Source organism: Silurus aristotelis (assembly GCF_946808225.1).
Source record: "Silurus aristotelis genome assembly, chromosome: 3".
In the NCBI taxonomy this organism is placed as follows: domain Eukaryota; kingdom Metazoa; phylum Chordata; class Actinopteri; order Siluriformes; family Siluridae; genus Silurus; species Silurus aristotelis.
In genome coordinates this window covers 19,493,960-19,521,526 of record NC_139576.1, presented here as the reverse complement: position 1 = coordinate 19,521,526, position 27,567 = coordinate 19,493,960, and the positions used below count along the sequence as shown (strand labels likewise).

General features: G+C 37.6%; 2 protein-coding genes across 6 annotated transcripts in view; one reads left to right on the top strand and one right to left on the bottom strand.

Moving 5' to 3' along the window:
- Positions 1-303: 303 nt before the first annotated feature.
- Positions 304-1,308, bottom strand: rprma (reprimo, TP53 dependent G2 arrest mediator candidate a). Its single transcript, XM_083537958.1, has one exon. The coding sequence runs from the start codon at positions 1,057-1,059 to the stop codon at positions 733-735; it is 327 nt and encodes a 108-aa protein (XP_083394084.1). The 5' UTR covers positions 1,060-1,308; the 3' UTR covers positions 304-732.
- Positions 1,309-7,073: 5,765 nt separating this feature from the next.
- Positions 7,074-27,567, top strand: part of galnt13 (polypeptide N-acetylgalactosaminyltransferase 13) — a 40,534-nt gene continuing 20,040 nt past the window's right edge. For 3 of the 5 annotated variants that reach the window (XM_083536735.1, XM_083536734.1, XM_083536738.1), the window contains exons 1-8: positions 7,098-7,649; positions 11,964-12,213; positions 17,958-18,126; positions 19,586-19,752; positions 19,931-20,138; positions 23,675-23,845; positions 25,442-25,559; positions 25,793-25,973. In XM_083536735.1, coding sequence (XP_083392861.1) covers positions 12,072-12,213; positions 17,958-18,126; positions 19,586-19,752; positions 19,931-20,138; positions 23,675-23,845; positions 25,442-25,559; positions 25,793-25,973 — 1,156 coding nt within the window. In that variant the 5' untranslated portion in view covers positions 7,098-7,649; positions 11,964-12,071. Of the gene's footprint in view, positions 7,650-11,949; positions 12,214-17,957; positions 18,127-19,585; positions 19,753-19,930; positions 20,139-23,674; positions 23,846-25,441; positions 25,560-25,792; positions 25,974-27,567 lie in introns of all 5 variants that reach the window. The other 2 variants (XM_083536736.1, XM_083536737.1) reach the window with 2 other exon arrangements.

Sequence of the window (27,567 nt, the reverse complement as noted above, 5' to 3'; positions counted from 1 at the left end):
CTCTAACTTTCCCTGCAGGGGGACATCATGCACATGTATGATTGTGTATATGTGCATATTATGAAACGCATTATATAATGCTTTAACAGATTTTGACACACACAATCTAAGTTTTTGAATGAATGCAGATTTTATAAATATAGAAAAGAATATATTATATTTTCCTTATTGTGTTAAAGCAAAAAAAAATATTTTTTGTAATTCAAGAGAATATCATATCTATTCTTTCACGCTTCTGTAGGTATTGCAAAAATCCTAAAAACACTTTTCATGTACATTAATAAATTCTTTATTACATTAAACGTCAAACAATATGTGTAGCCTTTCAGTTTTAACAAACGCACATCCGTGCACTTATACAAAAATCGTGATTATTTATAATAAGTTGTGCTCATACAAAAAAAATCAAGTCGGAAGTGCGCACGGCTTGTTGCAGACATGTTGCATGTATCCAAACCCGCATTTACACGCCAAAAAAAATACTTTCGGTAAAGAACATCTAATATAAGAGTTAAGGTTTGTATGTTCGACCTTCGTTGTGATTTCGGTGGTGTGCACAGCAAATCTGTAGGATGCTCTTTAACACACATACACACACTTTGGCTGAAGAGGAACTTCGAATCAGTTCGTACGTACAGTAGACGCTTTAAATGCTTTAGCTGGGAAAAAAAAAAAAAAGATCCAGGTGCGTCTAAACGTGTCGAGTTTTCGCTTTGGTGCGCACAGAGCGCGCTAATACACGCTCACTATAACCGCTTCGACTTCTTTGCTCGGTCGCCGATCCGTCACTAAAAAGTTAATCATGCCCTCGGATTTGATGAGGAGGTTGCAGCCGAGAAAGAAGATGCCGAACACCACGGTGAGAGAGAGAACGCACATCACGGCGATCTGCACGGCTCTCATCACGAACAGGCTGCGCTCATCATCCGGGGCAGCCGCCGCCGCGAAGCCGTCGTCCGTCACCACCGACGAGAAGTTACAACACGTTAAGATCTCCTCAGTCCTGTTGGAGAAAATACCGCCGTCCGTTTGGTTAAACGTGGTGCCGTTCATTTTCATTTCCGTTCTTCGGCACCCAAGAGCTCACTTAAACAATGAATAAAAGATTATTCAAAGCGTCTAAGAAAAAAAAAAGTCTTATTTTAGTTCATCAAGTTTGAACCCAAAACAGACGTGGAAGGAAATGTGCAGGCAGAAGAAGCTCCATGCCGCTTTGCACTCAGCATCCCGTGATTGCGTGTCAAAGGCGGAAGTAATAAAGCAGCGCGCGCCCGGTGCACACAGGCAATGGGATGTTGTACCTGCTGGGGAAAACCATTTATGGTTGAAACGAGAGGCGCGCGCACACACGCACACGCGCGCGCATACACACACACGCGCGCGCACACACGCACACGCGCGCGCACACACACACGCGCGCAATCTCGTCGGAGCTGGGACACGTGCCAAATGGCGCCACCTAGAGCGACATCACGACATCCAACTTACAGGTGGGTTCCAGTTTTCCGTCTCATCACACTCAGCAGGATCACATAATAGTGAAGCCATTCAAGTGAGGTCCATAACAATTACTGAAAATGCACTACAGCGTTACTGTTAAATTAGAATAGTTAAAACTATGCATCCGGAAATCTAGGACCATTCGTGGACTTACAGTGGGTTTTCTATGCCAATAGAAAGGTCCCACAAAAAAAAAAGTCTTGTGGCCTGCTAACACAACTTTCCTACATTTTATCTCCAGGTATTGCAACCTGGAGATGAAATGAACCTAATAAGAATTATATAGTATGGCATGAATGTGCACAAATATGAATGTGTGTATATATATATATATATATATATATATATATATATATATATATATATATATATATATATAGTGAGGAAAATAAGTATTTTAACTGCTATTTTGCAAGTTCTCCCACTTAGAAATCATGGAGGGGTCTGAAATGGTCATCATAGGTGCATGTCCACTGTGAGAGACATAATCTAAAAAAAAAAAAATCCAGAAATCCCAATATATGATTTTTAAACTATTTATTTGTATGATACAGCTGCAAATAAGTATTCGAACACCTGTCTATCAGCTAGAATTCTGACCCTCAAAGACCTGTTAGTCTGCCTTTAAAATGTCCACCTCCACTACATTTATTATCCTAAATTAGATGCACCTGTTTGAGGTCGTTAGCTGCATAAAGACACCTGTCCACCCCATACAATCAGTAAGAATCCAACTACTAACATGGCCAAGACCAAAGAGCTGTCCAAAGACACTAGAGACAAAATTGTACACCTCCACTAGGCTGGAAAGGGCTACGGGGAAATTGCCAAGCAGCTTGGTGAAAAAAGGTCCACTGTTGAAGCAATCATTAGAAAATGGAAGAAGCTAAACATGACTGTCAATCTACCTCGGACTGGGGCTCCATGCAAGATCTCACCTCATGGGGTCTCAATGATCCTAAGGAAGGTGAGAAATCAGCCCAGAACTACATGGGAGGAGCTGGTCAATGACCTGAAAAGAGCTGGGCCCACCGTTTCCAAGGTTACTGTTGGTAATACACTAAGACGTCATGGTTTGAAATCATGCATGGCACAGAAGGTTTCCCTGATTAAACCAGCACATGTCCAGGCACGTCTTAAGTTTGCCAATGACCATTTGGATGATCCAGAGGAGTCATGGGAGAAAGTCATGTGGTCAGATGAGACCAAAATAGAACTTTTGGGTCATAATTCCACTAAACGTGTTTGGAGGAAGAAGATTGATGAGTACCATCCCAAGATCTACTGTGAAGCATGGGGGTGGTAGCATCATGCTTTGGGGGTGTTTTTCTGCACATGGGACAGGGCGACTGCACTGTATTAAGGAGAGGATGACTGGGGCCATGTATTGCGAGATTTTGGGGAACAACCTCCTTCCCTCAGTTAGAGCATTGAAGATGGACGAGGCTGGGTCTTCCAACATGACAATGACACGAAGCACACAGCCAGGATAACCAAGGAGTGGCTCTGTAAGAAGCATATCAAGGTTCTGGCGTGGTCTAGCCAGTCTCTAGACCTAAACCCAATAGAGACTCTTTGGAGGGAGCTTAAACTCCGTGTTTCTCAGCGACAGGCCAGAAACCTGACTGATCTAGAGAAGATCTGTGTGGAGGAGTGGGCCAAAATCCCTCCTGCAGTGTGTGCAAACCTGGTGAAAAACTACAGGAAACGTTTGACCTCTGTAATTGCAAATAAAGGCTACTGTACCAAATATTAACATTGACTTTCTCAGGTGTTCAAATACTTATTTGCAGCTGTATCATACAAATAAATAGTTTAAAAATCATACATTGTTATTTCTGGATATTTTTTTTTATATTATGTCTCTCACATCCTCCTTTCTCCACATCCTTTTGGATATATATATATATATATATATATATATATATATATATATATATATATATATATATATATATATATATATAAGGTTTACTGATCAAGACTAAACTCTGAAATTTCTGCATTGAAAACCCATGCCCTGAGAACGTAATACCAAGGCGATGCCTGTAAGAGACTTGTGACTGAGGAGGAGCACATTCCAACAGCCAATGACCCAAAATACTGCCAAAAAAAATTAAGAACCTGAGTTCATTAGACTCTCCCAGGGTAAGACCAAATCTCAGTCCTTTGTGAATCTGTGGAACTGCTGTTTGCTTGTAGTCTTTATTAAGTCTGAAAGTCCTTGATGGATTCTGCTGAGAAGAATGGGTGAAAATATCACAATTGCCAAATATTGGCCCAACAAGGTGTATACTTATGAAACCAACAAATGGCTACTTTTGTGCTATTATCTTTTTTCACCAACGTACCCAATTACATCAATTTTAAAAGCAAGTTATAACACTACATAATGTATACAGGATCATTGGTGGTGATTCATTTCATTGCTCAAAACTGGGAAATTATATTTAAATAAACTGGGAGTTATATTAGATGAAACATATACCACAGTTCAAATTATTTCGATAAATGATATTGATATTGCCTCTTTCAGACAACACTTAAAAAGAAATTCATCATTTCTTTGACACCCGGGAGTCCTAGAGTGAAAGCAACTAGTGATGCACAATGATATATATATATATAGCCTACTGGGTGTTAAAAATGAGCATACTATGAATAACATTTAGGTGCAGTGAAACATCTTAGAATTACGACAGTAGGTCTTGGGAAGTGCAAGTCTCTGGGGAAAGTGAGATTATTCACTGAAGCAGGAAGGTGAATCATAAATGTTAATTGCTCTTTGATGAATAAGTAGAGGGTGATGTGGTGGCACACTGGGTAGCATTTCTCCCTTTCAGCTTTAGGGTCATGCAAGGGTCACAGAAACAAAATAATTCTTGGTTTAAATGTTAAATTTTCTTGGGTTAAGGCAAATAAGTTTTATTTTTAAATGCCATCATGTTTTTCTTATTACAAAATGTTGATACAAAGGAACCAGTAACATTTGTTAACATGTTCAGACACATTTCTAATTCAGAGGACAAGAGGCATTATTGGAGGAATTACTGAATGAAACCTGAAAAGCTTTAGTAAATATATTGTGACTGGTTACTTTTTTTTTCTTTAAAGCTTTTGTGTTTTACCTCAATGCTATTTCATTGTAAGCATTTTTTTTTGACAGTAAAAAAAAAAAAAAAAAAAAAATCACAATTTCCATTGTTTCCAGATTTCTTCTAACACAGAATATTTGTCACGTTTGTGTTGTAGAATACAACACTTTCGTTAGCATAGCTCAGTTTAGCACATCATCATTAAGTTAATTCAGTCAAATCTCAGAGTTTTTTCTTGCCACTGTCACCACTTGCTCATTAGGGATAAAATTACATGGATTAACGTGTACAATTTATATTTTTAACCTATCTTAATGCACACACACACTCAACTGTGTTACTGATCTGTAAAACCGGGACTCAAACACACACTCATACTCATTTCACACATCCATGACATAAGTACCACCCATATTATATTACTTCTTTATTACAAACTGTTTACATGCTGTTTTGCACAAACCCTTTTGTTTACATTTTGTTTACTTACAAGTACACTCCTGTACTCAGTTCTCTCTGCACACTGTACTGTATGATATACAGTAGGTTTATAGGCGGTGCTATTTTGTGTTTTGTGTATTTGTCCTACACTGTCTGTCTTGCACTGTTTGCACTAGTTTGAACACAATGCACTTTATGTGGCGAGGACACTTACTACTCCTTAGCTCTGTCTTTTCTGTTCTGTTCTCATTTCACTGTTTACTGCCTCAGCTATATATGATTGAAATGACAATAAAAGCTTCTTGACTTCTCTCTTGACTCTATTTATCTCCGTTAAGCTGCTTTGGAATAATGTCCATTGTTAAAAGTACAATACAAATAAAATTTAATTGAAGTGATTCGCTCTGTGTATGGAATCAACATAAAAGATTTAGATTAGCTCTCCATTTTTCAATGGCTGGAATCGAAATGTCAACACTTGTTGGTCTTAAATGCCAGTCACACACATTAGTGTGTTTACAAACACTATCCTGATGGCCTGCTTATTAATAAAAAATGACGTATTTTATTATTATTATTATTAATAATAATAATAATAATAAAAATAATATTATTGTTATTAAAAAAATAATATTATTATTATAGAAATGTAGATACACACCGCTGCATGACCACTGGATGTCACTATCACCTTAATACGGAGCATAAAACAGATCCTATCACTCAGTAGTAATGCAATTTTTTTTTTTTTTACAACACATCATTGCTACATGGCTAGATTTAATTCTAAAATTCTAAAAAAACCCAAACTCTATCCTGTGTCAAATAGCTCAGAAATGTGTAAAATGCACTTAAATCTACAGTACCAGTCACCAAGGTTTGGATACAACTTCTTATTTAATGTTTTTTTTTTACATTTTTCTTGTTTTCAACATTGTATATTAATACTGCAGACATTCAAATTATGAAATTATAAAAAATGTGGAATTTTGCACCCACACTCCATCACACCTCCAGTGTGGTTCACAGTAGGAACCGTCATTCAAATTTGGACTCATAAAACCAGTTTTCCACTGTTCTATAGAAATGTCTATTACTTGTGTTTCTTGGCATGAACAAATCTTCTCTGCTTGTTGTTTTTTCAAAATAATGGTTTCTTTCTCACAATTTAACTATGAAATTTTGATTTACAGAGCTTCCTCCAAACAGTGGATGTTAAAATATAGGTTGGTAATTCTAATCAACATCCTCTGCAGCAGAGGTAGCTCTTGGCCCTCCATTCCAGGGACAGTCCTCATGGGAGCCTGTTTCATCATAGGGTTGGGTGGTTTTGGCAACTGCACTTTGGAATACATTTAAAGTTCTTGAGATTTTTCGTATTGATTGACCTTCATTTATTACAGTAATGATGGACTTTTTTTTGTGTTTTTTTTGCCAAAGTATGGATTTTGTACAGTAGTTGTAGTATAACAATAGGGTTATTGACTCTGTACTCACATTTTTTTTTTTGCTCAATACAACTAATGATCTAATTATTGATAGGGCACACCTGTGAACTGAAAACCATTCCAGGTGACTACCTCGTAAAATTGATAAGAGAATGCCATGCGTTTGCCACCAAACCTAAAGCATTGGACAATCAAATCTTTTTTGTTTACTATATAATTCCTATACATGCTTTTTCACAGTTTGGATGTGTTCAATATAAATGTACAATATTGAAAATAATAAAGAAAGAAAATCACTGAAGAAGATGTCCAAACCATTGACTGGTACTGTAGGTCTGAAATATATTTTGGATTGATGCAAGTTATAAGTGTTGCCAGAAACATCCTATTTAAACATATAGGTGTGACTCTTGCGGTTTTAAATCGAATGAACTATAATAGGTAAATAATGACTAATGCAATGCGGCTGTCAACACCAACACGTAACACTATTTAACACAAGCAAATGCCTGACATAGTATGAAAAAAGTTTCCTAACCATTTCCACACTCACTCTACTGAACCGCCATAAAAAGTGCGCATCTCTGGTGCGCATGCGCGCCATCCTCATGACGGGCACGCCTTTTCTCCAATGAGGGAAACTGTGGCAGTTTGTAAGCGTTTCACTCAAATCAAAACCCATTAGGTTAGATACCTGTCTCCTAGCTCACACATCTAATGCGATGTATTCTGCGATTCGGCTGCGGATAGGAAGAGTCCGTGGGCGATGGTGTCTCTGGCGCTGAAACACGGCTGGTCATCATTATGGAAGTGTAAGAGTTATGAAGACGAATGATAGAGCTGAAGCGTCGGAGGAGAGCTGTGTACAGGAAGGAGCATGGATGCAGCTAGCACCATCGAGCATCCGAGTCAAGGAATGAGGAAGCTAGCCTCTTCAACTCTGCATTAGCACACCATATCCGATCCCACACGCAGACCACAGCGTTTTTTTGATGCATATCAGTGCCATATCAGTGTTATACAGTGGCAGATAGAGGAGCCAAGCAATGCTTTCTGCTGGGGTTATCAGGAGATCTACCTTCATCCACTGGTAATTAAAGGACAAGAGACCAAATGCAACACGTTGCTGGCTGACTGTCGGCTCCTGCAGCTCTCATTCATCCGGGTAAAGATTTAGTGTGTGTGTGTGTGTGTGTGTGTGTGTGTGTGTGTAACCCTCACTGAGAAAGTTGCTTGTTTCTAGAAATGTATCTATCTAAAAAATCTCTCTCTCTCTCTCTCTCTCTCTCTCTCTCTCTCTCTCTCTCTCTCTCTCTCTCTCTCTCTCTCTCTCTCTCTATATATATATATATATATATATATATATATATATATATATATATAAGGATTAAATATCATTTATCTAAAACGTACTACAAATAATAATATCAGCAGTAATAATCACCATTTATAAATTATGAAGTATTGTTATAATATACCATATAGTAATGGTAATATGATCATAATTATTTAAATATTAATTATCACATGAAGCATTATTTATCCATTTTACACAAATTTTTTATTTTTACAAAAAATTTTTTTTTTCAAAATAATAGTTTAAATAATAATTTTCTTACAAATAACATATTTCTTACAAATAATATTTAGGCTGGATTTGTTGTTACATGTTTACCCAGACTAGAAAAATGTGACAAAATTATGAAAGCCCTGATCATGATATACTCAGTGGAGCTGCAGGTCTTAGAAAAGTGCTTTTTTTTTTTAAATAGGATAACGGGCAAAACAATTGAAATAAAATACAACCAGGCACCGTGTCTTCTGCCGCAAATTCACGACATTAACCTGTTTAAATTGTCTGCTAATTATCATGCTGTTCATCAACAGAGCAAGTTGTGATGTAGGAGGTAATAATTAGACGCAGGCTCTTTAGTGCCAAAAGTTCAAATGCTACGAAACAAAGTTTTTGTGTTGCTGTAGGCGGTGGATTTCCCAAAATAGAAAGTCTAATTACAATTCTATTAGCCTATATAAGGAACAGTCCAGTTCATTGTTACATTGCATCGCTTGCAAATTAAAAAGCTCTTGTTGACTGTAAAGCAGTGAATCATGCTCGGGATCTTGTGTTTAGCTGAGAGTTTAATTAAGATGCACTCAGTGGAGTTTTCAGGTTTTGGATTTCAGGAAACTAATGATTATGACTACAGGGTCCCAAAAACAGGGTAACCCTACACCAGCAGGCGATTCGTAAAAGATTTGCAATGATTTGATAAAGAGGATGAGGTGTCTATGAAGTTGTTGTGTGCATCTGCAATTCTAAGCAATTTAGTTATAACAAAATGTACTAAAAAGCATTGACAATTGACTAGAATGGACAAACCGGTTATGTGCAAGTTTCTCAGTTCAGTTGTCAAGAAGTTGCTCTAGATCAGAGGTTGCCAACATGGTGCCTGCGGACACTAGGTCGCCCGCAAGGACCACGTGGGTCGCCCACAAGGACCTCATGAGTCGCCCGCGGGCCTTTTCTAAAAGTAGCTCACCATAGTGCCACTTACCAGTGAGCTGCATCTAATTTGTTTTGTTGATATTCTTTTTTTTTAAATCACACTTGCATTAGTGTGAATTTGAAAATGACAACATTAAAGAAAAAAAACCAACTTAAAAAAATGTTTCATATTAGATTAGAGCTAGGTGGTCTCCAAGTTGATTTTTTGTATGTGACGTAACTGATAGTCTGTACAAACATGATGCAACGTAGTGCATGATTTGTTAAAAATTGTTAGTGGCTACTGAAAATGTTGTAGAAGTGATCATTTGAAAATGTAAATACTTGCAGAGATTTCTAGAAATAAAGTTTTACATATTGATATTGATCTGTTTCCTACCTTGTTAAATCATTGTTGCTAATTATTGTGAGAAATCATTAACATGATCAGTGTCTTCACATAGATGAATATCATTAATTATTAATAATAACATATAATTAAAGGTAAATTGAGCAAATTTGTTAGTTCAGATACCAGTATCAAACTGGTAGCCCTTCACATTAATCAGGACCCAAGAAGTCACTCTCAGATTCTAAAAGGTTGGTGACCCCTGCTGTAGATCATAGAAATCTTTTAAACCTCACAAGATTTGCGAAATGCAGTCTTCTTCAAATTTTGTGCTGAGATGATCAAGGACGAAGCCCTGTAAGCTTTACTGCACACGTACAGCATACCCTAAAAACACGTGGTATATATGCTAGAACAAAGCCCAAGGCTGAATTTTCTTGCTTACAGTAAGATCTTTGGAAAACGGTTACATAGATATTGAACAGATTGACTTAATGCGTATTATTTACCCATAATTAAAGCTTTCTTTTTTTTTTTTAATCAAAATGCTTTTGTTCATGCATCTTTGAGCAGGCATTGAAATTCATTACCATGTTTCAGAACATGATACAGGTGCATGTGTTTAAGACCTTTACACTTGTTCAAAAGGCCTTGATATTAAGTCTGTAATTGTAATGCAGGTCATTTTTGTTTTGCTTGTGTGCATTGATCAGTGGACAGTAAAGACCTATCCATGCAGATGGCTGTGCTAATAACTGTGCCTTTCCAGCATAGACTCGGGAATACAGCTCTGGCCTGGGGCATGACTGGTGGAAATGCACTCATAACACAGAGTTGGTCAGCCAAGCAGATGGGCAGAAAAACAGTTACTTCAGTTCAATTTGAGGTCTCAGTTTAAGTGTGTCTGTGTGTGTGTCTGTGTGTGTGTCAGTCTGTGTGTGTGTCAGTCTGTGTGTGTGTCAGTCTGTGTGTGTGTCAGTCTGTGTGTGTGTCAGTCTGTGTGTGTGTCAGTCTGTGTGTGTGTCAGTCTGTGTGTGTGTCAGTCTGTGTGTGTGTCAGTCTGTGTGTGTGTCAGTCTGTGTGTGTGTCAGTCTGTGTGTGTGTCAGTCTGTGTGTGTCAGTCTGTGTGTGTGTGTGTGTGTGTGTGTGTGTGTGTGTGTGTGTGTGTGTGTGTGTGTGTGTGTGTGTGTGTGTGTGTGAGAGAGAGAGAGAGAGAGAGAGAGAGAGAGAGAGAGAGAGAGAGAGAGAGAGAGAGAGAGAGAGAGAGAGAGAGAGAGAGAGATCTTCTTGAGAGTGTGTTTAGTAAAGATTGTCGGCTTCAATTAGCATTCGACGCTTGTTTCATTTTGGGAGAGAGGGAGAGAAAATAGTGAGGTAACACATGAGAAGTGAAGGTTAGATGGAAATGAGATTATTTGATTTCCCTTTAGGGGTGTCTGGCAGAACTGTAGAGGAAATTGTCCACTCTGACAAGCTCTATCATGCACATATCTTTGACTACTCTCTCCTGATTTCCTCTCGGAGCCTTTTTGTTGAAACGCTTTCACTTGCCCACGCAGATGAGAATGTTATCAGTAAATATGGTAAAGTTATTTGTATCATGTTGTCTCACTGCTGAATAATTCATCTTCAGTAGGCACTTTATCCTAGTATTGTAGATCCAGAACCTGTTTCTGGAATATTATGTATAAGGCAGGAAGAATCCCTGAATAGGATGCCAGTCTATCACAGGGCACCTTGCAGACATGCATTTCAGTTTATAAGCATGTTTTTGGAATTTGGGTGGAAACCAATTTTTTTTCTTCTTTTTTTTCCCTGGTCAAGTTTCTCCCTAAGACTTTTACAACCCCATCCCAGTCTTTCTGGACTTCCTGTAAATCATACTACAGCAACCTCTGTTTTCCCGGCAGGGTCTGGCTGTGTAATTCAATCTACTTGTAAACATGTTACATTGCTTCCTCTGCTGCCAGTTCTCTCATGTTCATACATTTATCATACACAACAGCTATGAAAAGCACAGAAGAACCTTTGTTTCTGCAGAAATTCTAGAAAACATCTATATAGACTATTTTTGCTAAGCAGTGCAATTTACATATACATACACTAGTAACATATTATTATTATTATTATTATTATTATTATTCTTTTCGAATGACTGTCACTTTTATACATAGACAACTTCTCTTTCAGCTTATAATAACGATAAAAACTGACAGTGCAGTGAGACAGTCAAATGCACTATTTCTCAGGAATGTTTCAATCAAACTTTTTCTTCTCTTTGGGTTTTTGGCAAAAGAAAGCTATGCACAGGTTTCGTGAAATGTATTTCTTCCTTTAAAATCTTATCGCTGACTTGTGTGTATTCAAAATGTTCATTAAGGGTTTATTTTTTACAAAACAACTAAATAGTTCATTTTTATAAAAAACAACTGTCATTGAAAATAAAATCAGTCTTAAAAAGGACATACTGGCTATACCAGAGAGATTTTGCTACTCATGACCAGAACTCCATTAACCAGTTGATGCTGGTTGTTATATTAAGCTGTTTCTCTGAGCCAAAATCACAGATGCACTTGAATACATACAAAAGTCTGTTATCCTCTGCCTTCTGTATATCTTTAATTGCTGTAGTTTTCTCCTTTTAGTGGGATGACGGCGTCCTTTGTGTTCTGCTGCATTGCCACTGTGCTGCCTGGCCTCTCGTCTTTTGCTGTATCTGACCTCACCTTGGCCTCCTGACATCTGTAAGGCTCATGCGGCGCTTTGTTTACTGTAAGGTGGTGCTCACCACCTCACTGGTCTGGGTGCTGGTGGACGTCTTCCTGCTGCTGTACTTCAGCGAGTGTAACAAATGTGACAATCGAAAGGATCACTCACTCCTGCCCGCTCTCAGAGGTGAGTCCAACATTATGGCTCGTCCCTTTCTCACTTGTTTTATTGTTTAAATGTTAAAATTATAGATTTAATAAATGGATGGAACGTTGAGCTATGAACTTCATGGGATGTAACTAATGAAGGGAAACCCTTTTCAGCAAGAATCAGCAAAATTTTAACTCTAGCACAATGGTCCATTTTTAATGGTAACATTTTTGCTATGGATGTCGGATAAGAAAATTATATAGAGCTTGTAAAGCCGTTAAATCTTTCTTTTAGAAGTGGTTTTCTATCGCTGCACTTTTAAACACACAAAAATTTTATTAGGGGTCAGAGTTTTAATATTTATTCAAATATGGGTCAAATTTTACACCGACACTGTGGGACTACTCTTTTTTCGGATATATACAGTATTAGTCAAAAGTTTGGACACACCTTTAAATCGTTTTTATTTTTTTTTAAGTATTTTCATTATACATTAAGACTGAAGTCATCCAAACTATGAAAGAACACATAAGAAATTATAAAGTAAACATAAATGTGTTACATTTTCCCAAAGGTGGTTTATGTATTCGATTATTTAAATTAGCTTCCTTTTGCTTTGGTAAAAGCTTTACACACTCTTGGCATTCACTCACTCAGCCTCATGAGGCAGTTACCTGGAATGGGTTTCCAACAATCTTGAGAGAATCCCAGATGTTTTGAGTGTTTGTTGGTGGATTTTCCTTCACTCTCCAGTCCAACTCCTCCCAAACCATCTCAACTGGTGATTGTGGAGGCTAGGTCATCTGATGCAGCAAATCATTCTCCTTCTTGGACAAATAGCTCTTACATAACCTAGAGGTGTGTTTGGGGTCATTGTCCTGTTTGAAAAGAAATGACACTAAGTGCATACCAGATGGGATGACATGTCACTGCAAAATGCTGGGGCAGCCATGCTGAAGCCCTCAAGTTTGAATAAATCACCAACAGTGTCATCAGCACAGCGCTGAGAGTGTCCGTTCACTCTCTCCACGTCAAAGACAAAGTGGTAAGAACCAAAAATAGAAACAAATTTGGACAGTTTTCCACTGATCTAATGTCCATATTTGTGTTTCTTGAAATCTCTTCTGCTTGTGTTGTTTAAATATGTCTGCCACCGAGATGCGTTTATGTAAATCGGCGGTTTCTGTGGCTGGTAATTCTAATAAAGTAATTCTCTGTAGCAGAGGTAGCTCTTGGTCTTTCTGTTCTTAAACAAAATGCTTTTTTATAATGAAATCTTTAAATGCATCTTTCTTTTTAACCTTTGGTGTATACTGTTTATTGCTACTGCTATATGCATGATAGAAAACTTTCACCAGGTGACTGCTTTTTCCCAAGCAGTGAGACACATATGGTTATTTAACATCCAGTTTAGCAGGATGAAATAGTGCACACACTTAGTAACCAGCTGCTGTATATTTGATCCAATGACGTGGCAAAAATGTATCATTGTCACGTGATAATTCATTTCTAATTTAGAAGTAAAGGATGTAAAAAAAAAAAATAAAAAAAAAAAAGGAGGGGGGGCTGACTAGCCAAAGTGGCTGAAGATCTAAAAAAAAAAACTTATCAGCCTGCTTCCTTGTCTTTACTTGGATGCTGTTCCTAATAAATAGGTTTACGACTGTGAGATAATCAGCTTTTCTTATTAAAACGGGGGACTGTAGCATCTACTGAGGAACAGAGCGTTTTTGCTCAACTAACTATAGAAACATTACATGTCCAATGGTTTTGTATTTTGGGGAAACACAGAAATCCTGTCATGTGATCACAAGAAAAGGATCTTTATGCGTGACCGACTGGGCAAAATCAGAAGGCTGTTAATGGGAATTAAACAGGCAAATGAGGTCTAAGCAGCCTTGTGCCAAGACGAGCAGGGCTTAGAGCAATGACAGTCTGTTAGCAACTCAGGTGTACATGGTTACTGGATTGTGTCAGGTGGAAGGATTTGCACTATTAAGGTCATTTTTGATTTTGGTTGTAGGCCCTGGAGTGAAATAAAATACTTCTAGAGCCCTCTAATATAAGGTTGAAAGTGACCTTTCTTGAATTTGTTTCATTTTATTTTAATATTTGATGGTCAGTGTGTTCAATCTCATGTTCTTTAACAAGATCAGAATAAAACGACATGGAAATATGTGTGATGACATAAAAGCCGTGAATGTTTTTGAGGCAATGAAAATTATGCGCTTTTAATGGGAAAAAAAATTAATGGAGCATTGTGTATGAATGATGCCCTGCAGTATGGAGGCAAATCATTAGCAGGCTTTTTCTGACAATACATAATATAACAATATTCCAGTTGCTTTTTTGATAAATGCAATAATGCACTTTTCTTGCTGACAGCTTTTCACATCACTTACTTCTGCATCAGACTTTGTCTTACTGCCTGAAAATCTATTGGTGAAGCTGATATGTGCAAGAGTCACATGCAACACTTGTAAACTACTGGTCAATAGACAGCTGCATAGATGAGGGATAGCTGCAGAGATGTGGTTTAGTCAGCTGGATTTTGGCTGTTCATGCTTGATAGCCCTATTTTGGAAAATGCTTCACTAGTTAAGCCAAAAACTTCATATCTCTTCTCAGCTTCTTAATTGGCTTGCTGATTAGTGTTAAACTTGTAGGGACTAATTTATGATGCTAAAATATATAGGTGCAATATATTTAGTTTTCTATAGCTGCTTTGGGACAATGTCCATTGGTAAAAGTTCTATATAAATTAAATTGTATTCAATAATTGTAGCTGCTGTAAAGTGTTTTATTATATTTAAATGATTTTGCTTGTGCATTAGATCTATTAGGTAAAAAGGGCTAATTTCACAATTTATGAGATACGAGATAAGTTTCTTTTCATTCAGGTAGAACATATTTAGAGGAGAAACATCCCTGCCTTTGTTCCTTTTTACAGGATTGTCCAACTAACACGACACTAACAGTTTTAAGTGGAAACTCTTAAGTTTATATACCTGTTGCTGCTTCCTTATCAAATATTTTACTATGTACAGCCGGTGTTCTGTGTTTTAGGTGTCCTGTGTATTTATTCAGGGGCCTAGATTACACGGGGGATGCGGGGGATATGTCCCACACACTTTTTATAAAAAGTAAATTCGTCCCTCCTCAGTGGAAAGTTGTGTTCACGACATGTTGAGGTTTTACTGGAGCAATGTATATAAATGCAGAGTGATTTAATATTCAAAGAGACAAGATAGTCTATACATGACGTTCACGTATCAATTGCAATCAGGCGTTTACTTGTCACGTCATCATCACACGCCCTAGTACTGTAGCTCGAGTCGCAGCCGCGGTCCCGCGCTGTATCCAACATTCGGTTGCGATGAGCTCAAAGCGGCAAAAAACGCTTCACTCCTTTTTTACAAAAAAGTCAAGCAGTGTAAGTTGGCTGTTGGATGGTATCCGAATTGTGTTGCACAATGTTTAGTAACTCTGCCTGTTGCTCTTGTTGAATAATTAGCAAGTTTTAACGGATTTAAAGGATTATAAGGAAAAATAGCTGCTTGGACAAATGTAAATTTTTTTCTGTGTATTTTTCTTAACTTTTTTTTATAACGTCTTTTGTTTTAACAGGTGTGTTATCAAAACCCTTCAAATAAGAATAAAGATAATGTTGAACTGAGATTTTACAGCATGTTTAACTCTGCCAATTCTACTTAATATCAAGTATGTGTCACGGTATGTACCTGGAGAGACGAGGACGACGAATAGTAACATTAAACATGTAATTTTAATAATAAGCCTTATTATTATAATTACAAAAGAGTATAAAAGATTTGAGCAAGAGAGTTTGCTTATGATCAGTGCTCTTGAAAAGGTACTATTGACAGGGGAGTCTGATGGTGGTCTATCGGAACAGTATCCAGAATTGCACAGGGCTTTACTGAGGGTGCAGTTAGCAATGTTTAAGTCCAAGTGTAATTATCAGTCAAATACTGAGGCATTCTTCAGAATATGTTACCTTAAGTACCTTAATGTGCAACTATACATTTTTGGGGTAAATAAGGTACAAAGATGTCCTTTTAAGGGTACTGTCCCAGTGGCAAGCTGTTGTCTGTCTTTCTTTCTTTCTTTCTTTCTTTCTTTCTTTCTTTCTTTCTGTTTTATAATCATATATAATTATAAAGCATATATAGCAAAAAAAAAAATGATTACAAATAAAACCTGCCAATTACAAAAGGGTTAACTGAAAAGAAAAAAACCAAACAGGTGACACTAGACAGTGCGTCCCCCCCACTTTTGAAATGATGGCTACGCCTGTGTATTTATTGCCCTGCATTTGTCTCACAATGTTGTGTATTTTATATGGTGTGTACTATTATGTGTTGCAAAATAGACCCAGAAAAAAGCATGCCAAAAAAGGTAGCCAATATTATTACAATTAATTTCAAGCATATAAAAACCAATGCTTAACGATAGAAGTAGCAAAACTTTTAATGCGCACTCAGATTTTTTTTTCACATTACATATTGTTTTATTAGTTGTGTTTTTGTTTAGTTTTGTGTTTTTCTTGTTTTCAACCTAAAGTGAACGATTAGACAGATGCTTTACTAATTCACACTAAAAGGGTTCAAATATACACAAGGCTGCATTGCAAATGTTTAAATTTATTGAGGACTTTCAGTCTGGAGTATTTAAGTAAAAAATCCTATCTAATATTTTTTACTTTTATTCCTCTATTTATTTTTTGATTGATCAGTAGATCAATAGATAGATCACTTTTATTCATCCCATAAGAAAATTCACAACTAGGGAAATTTACCAGAGACCAGTTATATCTTCAGATAATTTCTGGAGTTGATGACACCCGAATTTTGGTGTAATGATATGTTAGGGCGCCTTTTAGTGAGGTGACTTGCTTTTTCTTTACTGTTATTTAAATTGTTTAGGACTTGCACAGGTCAGGTCTTCATTTAGACATGTCTCTTACCCAAAGAGTGATTTCTTTCTTTGTTCTATGCCATCTGTATTCAAGATCAGTGAATCTGGAAGACCATCTTAGCCTAGGTTTAGTGTCTAATCCAAACTATCCTTCACCCACAGACGGTCAGGTTAATCCTAGCTTTTTGACATTGGAATCATTTGTGGTCTATCTATGCAGGCTTGTTGTGAAATCTTCTTTACTGTCTCTGTGCGGATGGACTTTCAATTATTAACAAAATTGTATGACATGTCCCAAGAATCCCTTGACATATCTGTAAGAAATAAAACACTGGTTGCCATGCATTTCTACCCTTAAGTTTTCAATAACAGTACATCTTGAAGTATTTCTTTACACCTCAGCAACTTCCCAACAATTACAGGTTTTAAAGAAAGGAAATTAAAATTAGTTCATGCAATTTTATTTCCTGTTATTACTTATGTTAGAACAGATGCTTTTAGATACCACAGCACACCTTCTCCTGTGGAGTCCATGCCTGCATTGCTAGCTTTTTAAATGATTGTAGTGTTAATGTTGCTCAAAAGATACACTTTATAGCAAGTCACAGTCCAAGGACAGCCTTGCAATGTACCGGACATATTCTATAACATGGATCAGTGAGTCAGAAAAGTTGCTCACTGCAACATTCTTTTGCAAAGACATTTCAGAACTCTTCTTCCTGCCTACACTCCATTACTAAAAGCTCATTGATCATCACAGTGCTCATGGCCTAGTGTTGATTTACATTCCGCTAAATACATTCAACCGAATGCGTTTTCTAACCGTAGCTATTGTTGTTGCACAGCTGTGATGTCCCGAACTCATGAGGGTCCAGGAGAAATGGGAAAGGCTGTGATCATCGCGAAAGAGGACCAGGAGAAGATGAAGGAACTCTTTAAAATCAACCAGTTCAACCTGATGGCCAGCGACATGATGGCACTCAACAGAAGTCTGCCTGATGTGCGATTGGATGGGTGAGCATTTGGCATGGTTGGGTTAATAGTTTTGGAGTGTAAATCTTGAGTGCGCCGGTATGCGTTGGCTGAACCGCATTAATCATACTGATAGCAACAACGGAGATTCGTTTCTCATTTACCTCATGCTGCTTTCCAGCTACACAGTCATTAGGAAAGAATTCTATAAGGATAGAAATAATGTGTTTTAAATGTGGAAAACCTATTTTTTATACACCCTTGTGTATACCCTTATGTACACGTATCTTCCCTTTTCGTCTAATGGCAAGATAACGTCAGGGTTTTCTTTTGCAGGATGTTTTATATAAAGTGCAGAAAAAGGTGCTGTCCTCTGTGATTGTTTTCTCTCCTGTCAGCTACAAATGGATTAGAAAGGTCTTTGTTTGTTGAAACCCAAATCCCATTTGTGGAGCATAATCCCACAGAGCTGTTAGAATGAAACATGACTGCATTCAGCGTGGGTCACAAGCATTCATTGATGATCTTTGTTATGACCATTTGTTAACACCCATTTCCTCTCTAGACACTCTTATCTCAGTTTTTCAACAATATGGGCATCACACCGTTCTATTTTTCTTCTTTAAAGCATATTTTCTTATTCCGTAGACCTCAGTGGAATGCATGGAGCTAGTATTATGGCTTTAGAGATGATGACAAGGAACATACTGTGTGCTGTACAATGTAGCATTCAAACAAAACTACATGAATATCGGAGAAGCACAGAGGTTGTAACATGACAATGATCTATACCACTCAAATCAATAAAACACCATACAGGGGTTCGTCTGGATTTCGCAAGCGTGTTGTGATTTATTAAAAGCAATCCTGCAGATACGGGCGCTGTGCTGCCATGTAACATAGACTTGCCGTTGGCATCACACCGAGGGAGAGGAGGAACCCTGCTGTCATTACTCCTTATGTCCCACATCATTTCGTCTGAGCCCATCCGGCCTCGGTCTCTTTTTCTCTCTCTGTTATTGAGTCATCTGCATCTCTAATGTAGCCTCATGCTTTATTTAAGATTTAAATAGATTTACCCCACAAGTTTCTGTATCTGCTAGAGACTTCCAGTTTAGCTAAGGAGATTCTGTCTTTGCCATCACAGTTTTATACAAAGGTTTTGTGGGGTGGATGTTTGTATGTATGCACACTGTACCACAAATTTCTGCAGAACGGAATAAGCATTTTCATTCAATATCTGTATTGTGTGAACTTTTGGTTTTTTTCTTACTAATCTAACATGATTGTGTCAGCTGAGGTTGGTCTATTAACTGCAGATTTGCTATCCTGTTAAGAGTTTTTGTGACACATCTGGATTTGGTCATCTGGCTAAATCCCAAGACTTATAAAAAAAAAAAAAAGTGTCTAATATCAAATAATGTTGAAAGAACCACCCAATAGCTTGTCATTTCCTGTAGGAAACAGCAAATCTTCTTCTTCTTTTTTTTTCACAAATAAGGTGTAAAACAAAGGTTTACCCTGACGACCTGCCCAACACCAGCATTGTGATTGTTTTCCACAATGAAGCTTGGAGCACTCTCTTGCGTACTGTACATAGCGTCATCAACCGCTCGCCGAGGCACCTACTAATGGAGATCCTACTGGTGGATGATGCAAGTGAAAGAGGTAACTTTTTCTGAATGCTGAGCAACATGATGTGTGTAGAGATTTTAGTTACATTCCCGATAATGGACAGGCTGCATAATATGGCTGGAACATTCATAAGATTGAACTTCAAGCCTCACATGCAAGCCAACAAAGTTTTGAATATAAGTTCTTCTTGTCACTCTGTCTGTGATGAAAGATTTCCTAAAGAAGCAGCTCGAGGACCATGTGAAGACACTGGATGTACCGGTGCGGATCTTGCGCATGGAACAGCGCTCCGGTCTGATTCGGGCACGACTGCGAGGAGCGGCTGCTACTAGAGGTCAGATTATCACCTTCCTGGATGCTCACTGTGAATGCACTGTGGGCTGGTTGGAACCCCTTCTCGCCCGCATTAAAGAAGACAGGTAAATATACAGTATAATAAATACAGTTCTGCTATATGCAAACTCTTTTGCTATATTAGGCAAACACATTGACATTCATATTATCTAATACAGTTAATTGCCATGACTGCTTTCAGGTCGGAATAATAGGGAAATGTTCCCATTCTTCTGGATTCTCCCACACAATGTAAATGCAGAATTCTCCAAAAGTAAATTAAACCCCAGTTCCTCCAAAGATGGGACACTTTGTTAAACATAAATCAAAACGGAATACAATCATTTGCATATTTCATAAACATATATTTTTTATTGACAGTAGAACATCGAAATGTACCATTTTAAGGAAATCATAAAGTCATTTTGAAATTGATTGCTGCTACATATAAAAAGTTGCCTAGGTTTACCACTGTCTTGCATCTCTTTTTTTAACAACAATTCCTGTATGTCTGGGAACTGAGGAGACCATTTGCTGGAGTTTTGGGAAATTCATGTATGATCTGAGATCACTTTTGTCATTTTTTTTGTTTTATGATGTTTTAAATATTTTTAATCGGCGAAAGTTCTGTACTGCAAGCAGTGAAGTTTAGCTTCTACTATGGAGGCTTGCTGTTGTAATAGATGCAGTATCCAGTTGAACTAAAACCTGTGTATACTCTTCAGCATTGATGCCTTTCCTTATGTGAAATCTGCCAAATCCACAGGCACTAAATTATAAAAGATTCAGGCTTATGAACTAAGTGCTGATAACAAGCCAGAATGGTAACTCCTCTTTTTAGGAGGTGGAATCCATGGTTTCAAAAAAAAAAAAAAAAAAAATTTTGATTTGTTGTACCACAGTTTTCCACTTTTCTTCTGTACATTTTAAATGAGCTTTGGCTCAGAGAAGACGGCTGCATTTTTTTAAAACATATTTGCATATGGCTACTCCTTTGCATTTTAGAGCTTTAATCTGTGATTGTGGATGACTTGGTGAACCGTGTTCACAGACAAAGATTTTCTGGAGGTATTTCATAAATTAAAGCATGCCTGTTTTTAAATGCCCTGCAGCCTGAGGGCCCAAAGATCTTAGCAATCCTGTACTGATATAGCTTCTGATTCTCAGAATCTGAGGATCTCAGGAACATCATTCTAAAATTGTTCCACAATTGGTAGATGCAATTTTTAACAGATTGGTGAACCTCTGACCACCTTTCTTTCTGAGAGACACTTACTCTCTTAGATAGTCTTTTTTACCCAGTGTTACTGGCCTGCTGTGAATTAACTTAATTAGTTAAAAATGTTCTTCCAGCTGTTTGTTTTTAGTGACACTCAATTTTTTTTAACCTTTTTTGAGACTCGTTATAGCAAAATTATGGTATTAATTTAAAAAACTTATTTTAAACTTTTTATATTTGTTCTATGTTCTATTGTGAATAAAATGTTTTGCAAATTATTGAATTTTTATTTATTTATTTTTATATTTAACACAGTGCCCTAACTATTTTGGTACAGGGGTTGTTGTAAGTGAATACAGTTTAGAGGTGTGGGTTAGGGAGGTCATGTCTTGTGTTTTAAAAAATATATAAATAAATAATAAAAAAATTTAAAAAAACCTTGCCAAATTTTGCTCTCATCAGGAAAGATCTTTTTAAAGATCAGGGTCATCAGGAAAGACTTTTGTGAAAGATGCCTTAGGCAAAAACAAATTTGCAAGGAGCTTTGAAAAAGGATTGTAAAGAAGCATGAAGGAGTAAAGTAACTGTACTGTTGCTACTCTCCCTAGAAGTGAGTGTCCTGTGAAGATCACACCAAGGGCACAATGTGCAGTTCTGGAGGAGGTGGAAATAGAATACGAGCTGCAAAAATATGATCTCTGTTTATATGTCCTTTATTTATAGAAAAATAAATAAACACCTACCAAGAAAGATGTGCACAAATAAGGAAAATAATTCTTCATGCCTTTTGTCTAATGCCTTTGGAATGAAAGGGGCAGAAATAGAACTTTTGTCAGAAATGTACTTTTGAGGAGAGAAGGTGCAAACCCAACACCTTATCAAACCAGCGTGATGGTGTTAGCATTATGATTTAGGACTGGTTTACTACCTCAAGGTCTAAACACATTGTGATTCAAGATCGTTTTAAAGGGAACTATCGGAGTAGTGGTCTTGCGCTAGAAAGTGAATGAATGACTAAATCACATCTAAATTATCACTGGTTTTGAAATGGCTATGTCAGCGTTTAGAAGTGATCCATGATGAGGGCTGAGAACTTGTGTGAAAACAGTTTTATAGAATGAATGGAAATGGATTTTTTTTTCTAAACGAGTTTACATTTACAAATGAGAGGTTTACACAGGTTTTATAGACTGGACTATAAATTAATAAAGTAGTTTGTTATTTGTCTGTTATTATGGTTTAAATTATGATTTGAATCACATTTGTGTTTTATTCAGAAATTTCCAAATGGTTAAAAAATGTTTTGTTGTAATGGATTTTGTGTTCATGTTCTTTTTAATGACTTGAATGCATTTTTATTAGAGATTTATACAAGCAAAGTCATCAGGACGATTTTATCTTTTCTTTTTACATTAGTCAGTGTTAACCTGCGGTGTATAATCTGTATCTCCGTTCCCGGTAATGGCTCATAGTAGAAGATAACGACTCTGGCCTAGTTTAGGGTGGTACATTACAGAGAATTATATACTTTAAGATTTGTTGGCACTTTTCCTTCCCACCGAGTACACTAGGAGAATTTCCTCTGTGCTTCTATTACATTTGAAGTGTATCAGGCATATGATTTTCTCCAGTCTAATCCAGTTCCCCATTAAAAGGTGTGATACACTCTCTTGGCTCTAAGTGCCTCACAGCTGCCTCCCCTCCCACTTTCATTGCATTTTTACACACAAAGGAAAGACTTCTAATGCAAAGTACACAGCATTAGAATTACATTAAGTGTGAACACCCGGTTACATTCCCTGGCCGTTAATGCACTTCACTCTGCACTCAGGTAGTCTAATATCCAACTGAATATTCTGGGGGCACACTTTCTATCTTTGAAGGAGGAACTGGTGAATAAAACAGTTTGACAACTCATTTTGTTAAAACAGAGACTATAAGACCATGTTCTGTTATTCAGGATTTTTGCACAGTTGGCAAACTGGTGGCTCACTGTTTAGGGTTCTGGAGTTGTAATGAGAAGGTGGTGAGATTGAATCTAGATGCCTTCGAAGCTGCCTCTTAATGCCCTTAACTCTACTCAGCTCAATTCTTATTTGCTTTGAATAAAAGCACCTGCCAAATAAATAAATGGAAATGGAATATCTGGTGTAATGATGTAGATCATTTTGGGTTGTATCTCGGAGGAGTTTTTATTTTCTGGCCATGGGTTGTGATATATCATTGGATGTATTTATTTTCTATTTGTATTTGTACTTAAAAAAAATTTTTGATTCTGTGAATGTGGCTCTGAGATCGATTTGAATATATTAAAATAAATTAAATCGTCTGTTTGTTCCTACCTGAATATCTCGGGACCAGGTTTGTAACTCCCTTTAACATGATTAATTGATACTATTATAGGAAAGCTGTGGTCTGCCCCATCATCGATGTCATCAGTGACGAGACTTTTGAGTACATGGCGGGCTCGGACATGACGTACGGAGGCTTCAACTGGAAACTGAACTTCAGGTGGTACCCAGTTCCTCAGAGAGAGATGGACCGACGTAAGGGAGACCGCACTCTACCCGTCCGGTGAGTAATAATAAACCTCAGAGTTTAGCCAGGATTAATGTCCCCTTAATAGTCCTATTACTCATAAAGATGATTTATTGCACTCAGTATTAGATTTCTGGTGATCAGTTTGGAAGTGTCAAGCTCATGAGAACACCATGAGCTGACATAACTGTGACAGCAGCTTGTCATTTTGATCATCAGCTAATTTCTGTATAGGAGAACTGCTGCAGTAGCTCCTAAAATTAGAACAATGGCTCATTTGATGCATCTTTAGACAGTTGTGGAGCTGATGTAATCTAACCTAATCCAAAATTAAATTTCTGCTGTCTCTCATTACAGAGCACTGGGCTCATGATTTTCTTTACATACAGTAGTTATAGAGAAGTACAAGGATACACAGTCTTGTGGATTAATGCTTGTTCCAATTGGCATGTATTTTACCTCAGATTTCATGTCATATGTTTAAAAAAACAACAACAAAAAAAAACCATTAATACAAATCAGCGATATTTGTCTTTAGGTTAGGATGCGCCATATTTGTAAACATACATTGCCTGACATTAGTAGGATTGTGTTGGTGTATGGCAAAGGATGTGCTTTTTCCAAAACACTCAAAAGCTTCATTAGTTTAAATGCCATGATTGCACAGTAGGATTTTTAAATTGAACAGTTCAGTCAGCCGATCGCAAGACGAGGTCTCCAAAGAGTGAAGGTTTATTTTTACATATGCTCTGAAACATTTAAGTACATCTTATCCTCGCTCTGCTCTTAGCTTTCAGGTAATTTACTCATTTGAGTGATTAATGATGGTGGAGGACTGCTGGAAGGAACAGTGAGTCACGCTCTTCAGGAAGGTTGAGTGTGTTCTCTAATGGCGACTCCAACCTTTTTTCATGTAGCTGTCCATGTCTGACCTTTTTTTTTTTTTTTCCTGATACAGTTTTTTTTCTTTCATCCTCAAATTTAGCAGAAACATTTGCGATTTTTTCCTGAAAGTCCTTTCTTTTTAATTGATTATATTTTGTTACAAATCCAAGACAATTAAGGAAACAAGTTAAGGAATGAAGGAAACAATTTAGACAGTTACTGCACTAACTCTGTATTACTATTATCGTGGCTTAAAGCCTAAGGAACATTTTCATTTGTTAGCATTCGGGGGAAAGTGATGTGATATAGAACATCATGATTGGCCTTTCCGTGCTTTGACTTTTCGCTCATATTTCATGTGGCACCTTGGGGAGTCGCTTTCACTTCTCCACCATCTGTAATCACTGCAAATCTTCTCCATTTCCAGACAAAGTGCTCCCATGCATGAAGTGGATGGAAACACGGCACTGAGCCAGTGGCTTTCCTTCGAGAAATTAGTCTGACCGTATTGATGGCTTTTAAATGGGAAACCTGGAAAATCGACTGCAATTAGCATTTTAGTTTTACCGTCGTAGCTAGAGTAATCCTAGATGCAAATCTTTTGGGATGTGTGACTGGCATATGGGGGGGGGACAAATTAATAAGGTATGATTTATATGAAATAGATTTGAGCTGTTTAGAAAGTAAGATTATTTCTGTGTGCGCGCGTGCGTGTGCGTGCGTTTCGTGCGTGTGTGTGTTTCTAAGGACTCCTACCATGGCTGGTGGTTTGTTTTCGATCGACCGGACATATTTTGAGGAGATCGGCACCTACGATCCTGGGATGGACATATGGGGAGGAGAGAACTTAGAAATATCATTCAGGGTATGTCCATCATTGTATGTGTGATGGCGGTGTACACATTTATTACTGTTAATAGCCTCTGTGAGTGACAGCTCATGACCATGAAATTGACTCGGGGAGCCACATTCTATTAAACTGCATTGATGAAGCCCTGAGCTTGTCCCTTGTAATGAAGCATGATTTAATTAGGATAGTGATGATGATTATTTTATTGTACTGGTAATGACTAACCAACCAATCATTGCGCTGTGTAGATCTGGCAGTGTGGCGGCTCTCTGGAGATCGTCACATGCTCCCACGTAGGCCATGTGTTTCGTAAGGCGACGCCTTACAGTTTCCCAGGTGGTACCGGCCAAGTGATCAACAAGAACAATAGACGACTGGCTGAAGTCTGGATGGATGAATTCAAAGACTTTTTTTACATCATATCACCAGGTAACACCATGACTCTTTCTGTAATATACTGTATTTCTCAATTGTCTGCAATCATCATCAATTACACTGCAATCTTGAGTCATTTCTTGTCTTTTATTTGTTTGCTTTCTTATATTAAAGTGTCGCTTTGAGTTATCTATAAATAGCACAGTTGGCTAATTTGTATCTGTTGTGGTGCTCTTGCAGAAGAGGGTAATTATGTTAGTGTTTAACCTCTTGGACCAATGATAAGCCTGAAGACTCCATTTAGTTTATGTTGCGTTTTTTGGTGTATTAAGTTTTGTGGGGTTCTTGATTAGCATCCGATGTCTGGTTATGTGGTGTATTTAGGTGATCTGTGTAGCTTTTTGCTATATTGTTGATCCAGTCACTTTCAGATTCAGCAAAAGAAGAACAAACTGAAAATATCACTTGGAAGTCTTTGTTACAGTTGATCTTATCATATGCATTTATTAAAATTGTTATCCTAAAGGCGGATCATTGAACCAGAGAATAGATACAAGGTTAGAGACATTAAGTCAGAAAGAGACGACAGATTTCTTTTTGTTTGATTTCTCTTTCCAGTATAATTGGTACGTGGCTTATACATAAAAAGTTAATATGTTTAGTGTCCCTGCATTAAAACCAATGTATCTTATCTGTGCAAGTTTCACTACAACTACATATGATTATTTTGAGTCTATATGCATGAACTAATCACTAATGCTTAAACATGAACTGCTAATTAGGAGGCTCTTTGTAAACAAGAAATGTTATCTAGTTGTATAAATGTTAGTAGAATGCCCTTGATGTACTGTATACTGGTCCACACAGCAACCTGTTATAAGATGCAGGTGGAGTCTCCGTACTTGTGCAAGCTGATGTGGCACATCTTTGCGTTGGCTTTGATTAATTGGAGCACTTCATCAGCCGAGCTTCCCACAGTGTCCCTCTAGAGTTCCTTTGTTACTCAGCATGTTTCAGTAGCACATCAGGCCAAATATTTTCACTTAAATATCACACCCATCAATCATAGCAACTTCTGCTGATGTGGGCTTTTCCAGTGCTTGTGCAGCAGGGACCTGCAGGATTTCACCTTGCTGCTGTGTCTGCCATCTTTAATTCATTCTAGGCTTTGTATTAAGTGTCACTCAACATTCAGAGAATCGCTCAGTTCCGCACTGCTGCTCTTGTATTCATGAGCAGTGCACTTCCTGTTTCCGCAGGGAACATGCAGGTAACGTAGCTGTCCAATAAACAGCTCGTGCTGCATTGTTTTGTAGGGCAAGTAATATGATTTGTTCATGATCGCTACCTCTTCTGTAGCAGTTGGAGAAAGGAGGTGTTCGGGGTATTCTGTTAGAGAAGTGTGGTATGATTGGAGGTCTAAGAAAGGATGGAGTGGGGAGAGGGGATGTAGAGGTGGGAGTGAGAGAAGGATGGATTAATGTCAATATATCCCATTGGAAATGTCCTCTGTGCAGAAATGATAAATGAGCTGCTTGGTTGGAACAGGAGGAAAGTCCTGTGTGAAATAGCTGGTGTAGAGTTACAGCTGTTGCAGTGGAGAGAAGAGAATTATTAAGGTGTTGGTGGGTTGTCATATAAAAATGGA

What these genes read in the sequence shown, in the direction of transcription:
- rprma (XM_083537958.1), bottom strand. Translation starts at nt 1,059, where the DNA reads ATGAAAATGAACGGCACCACGTTTAACCAAACGGACGGCGGTATTTTC.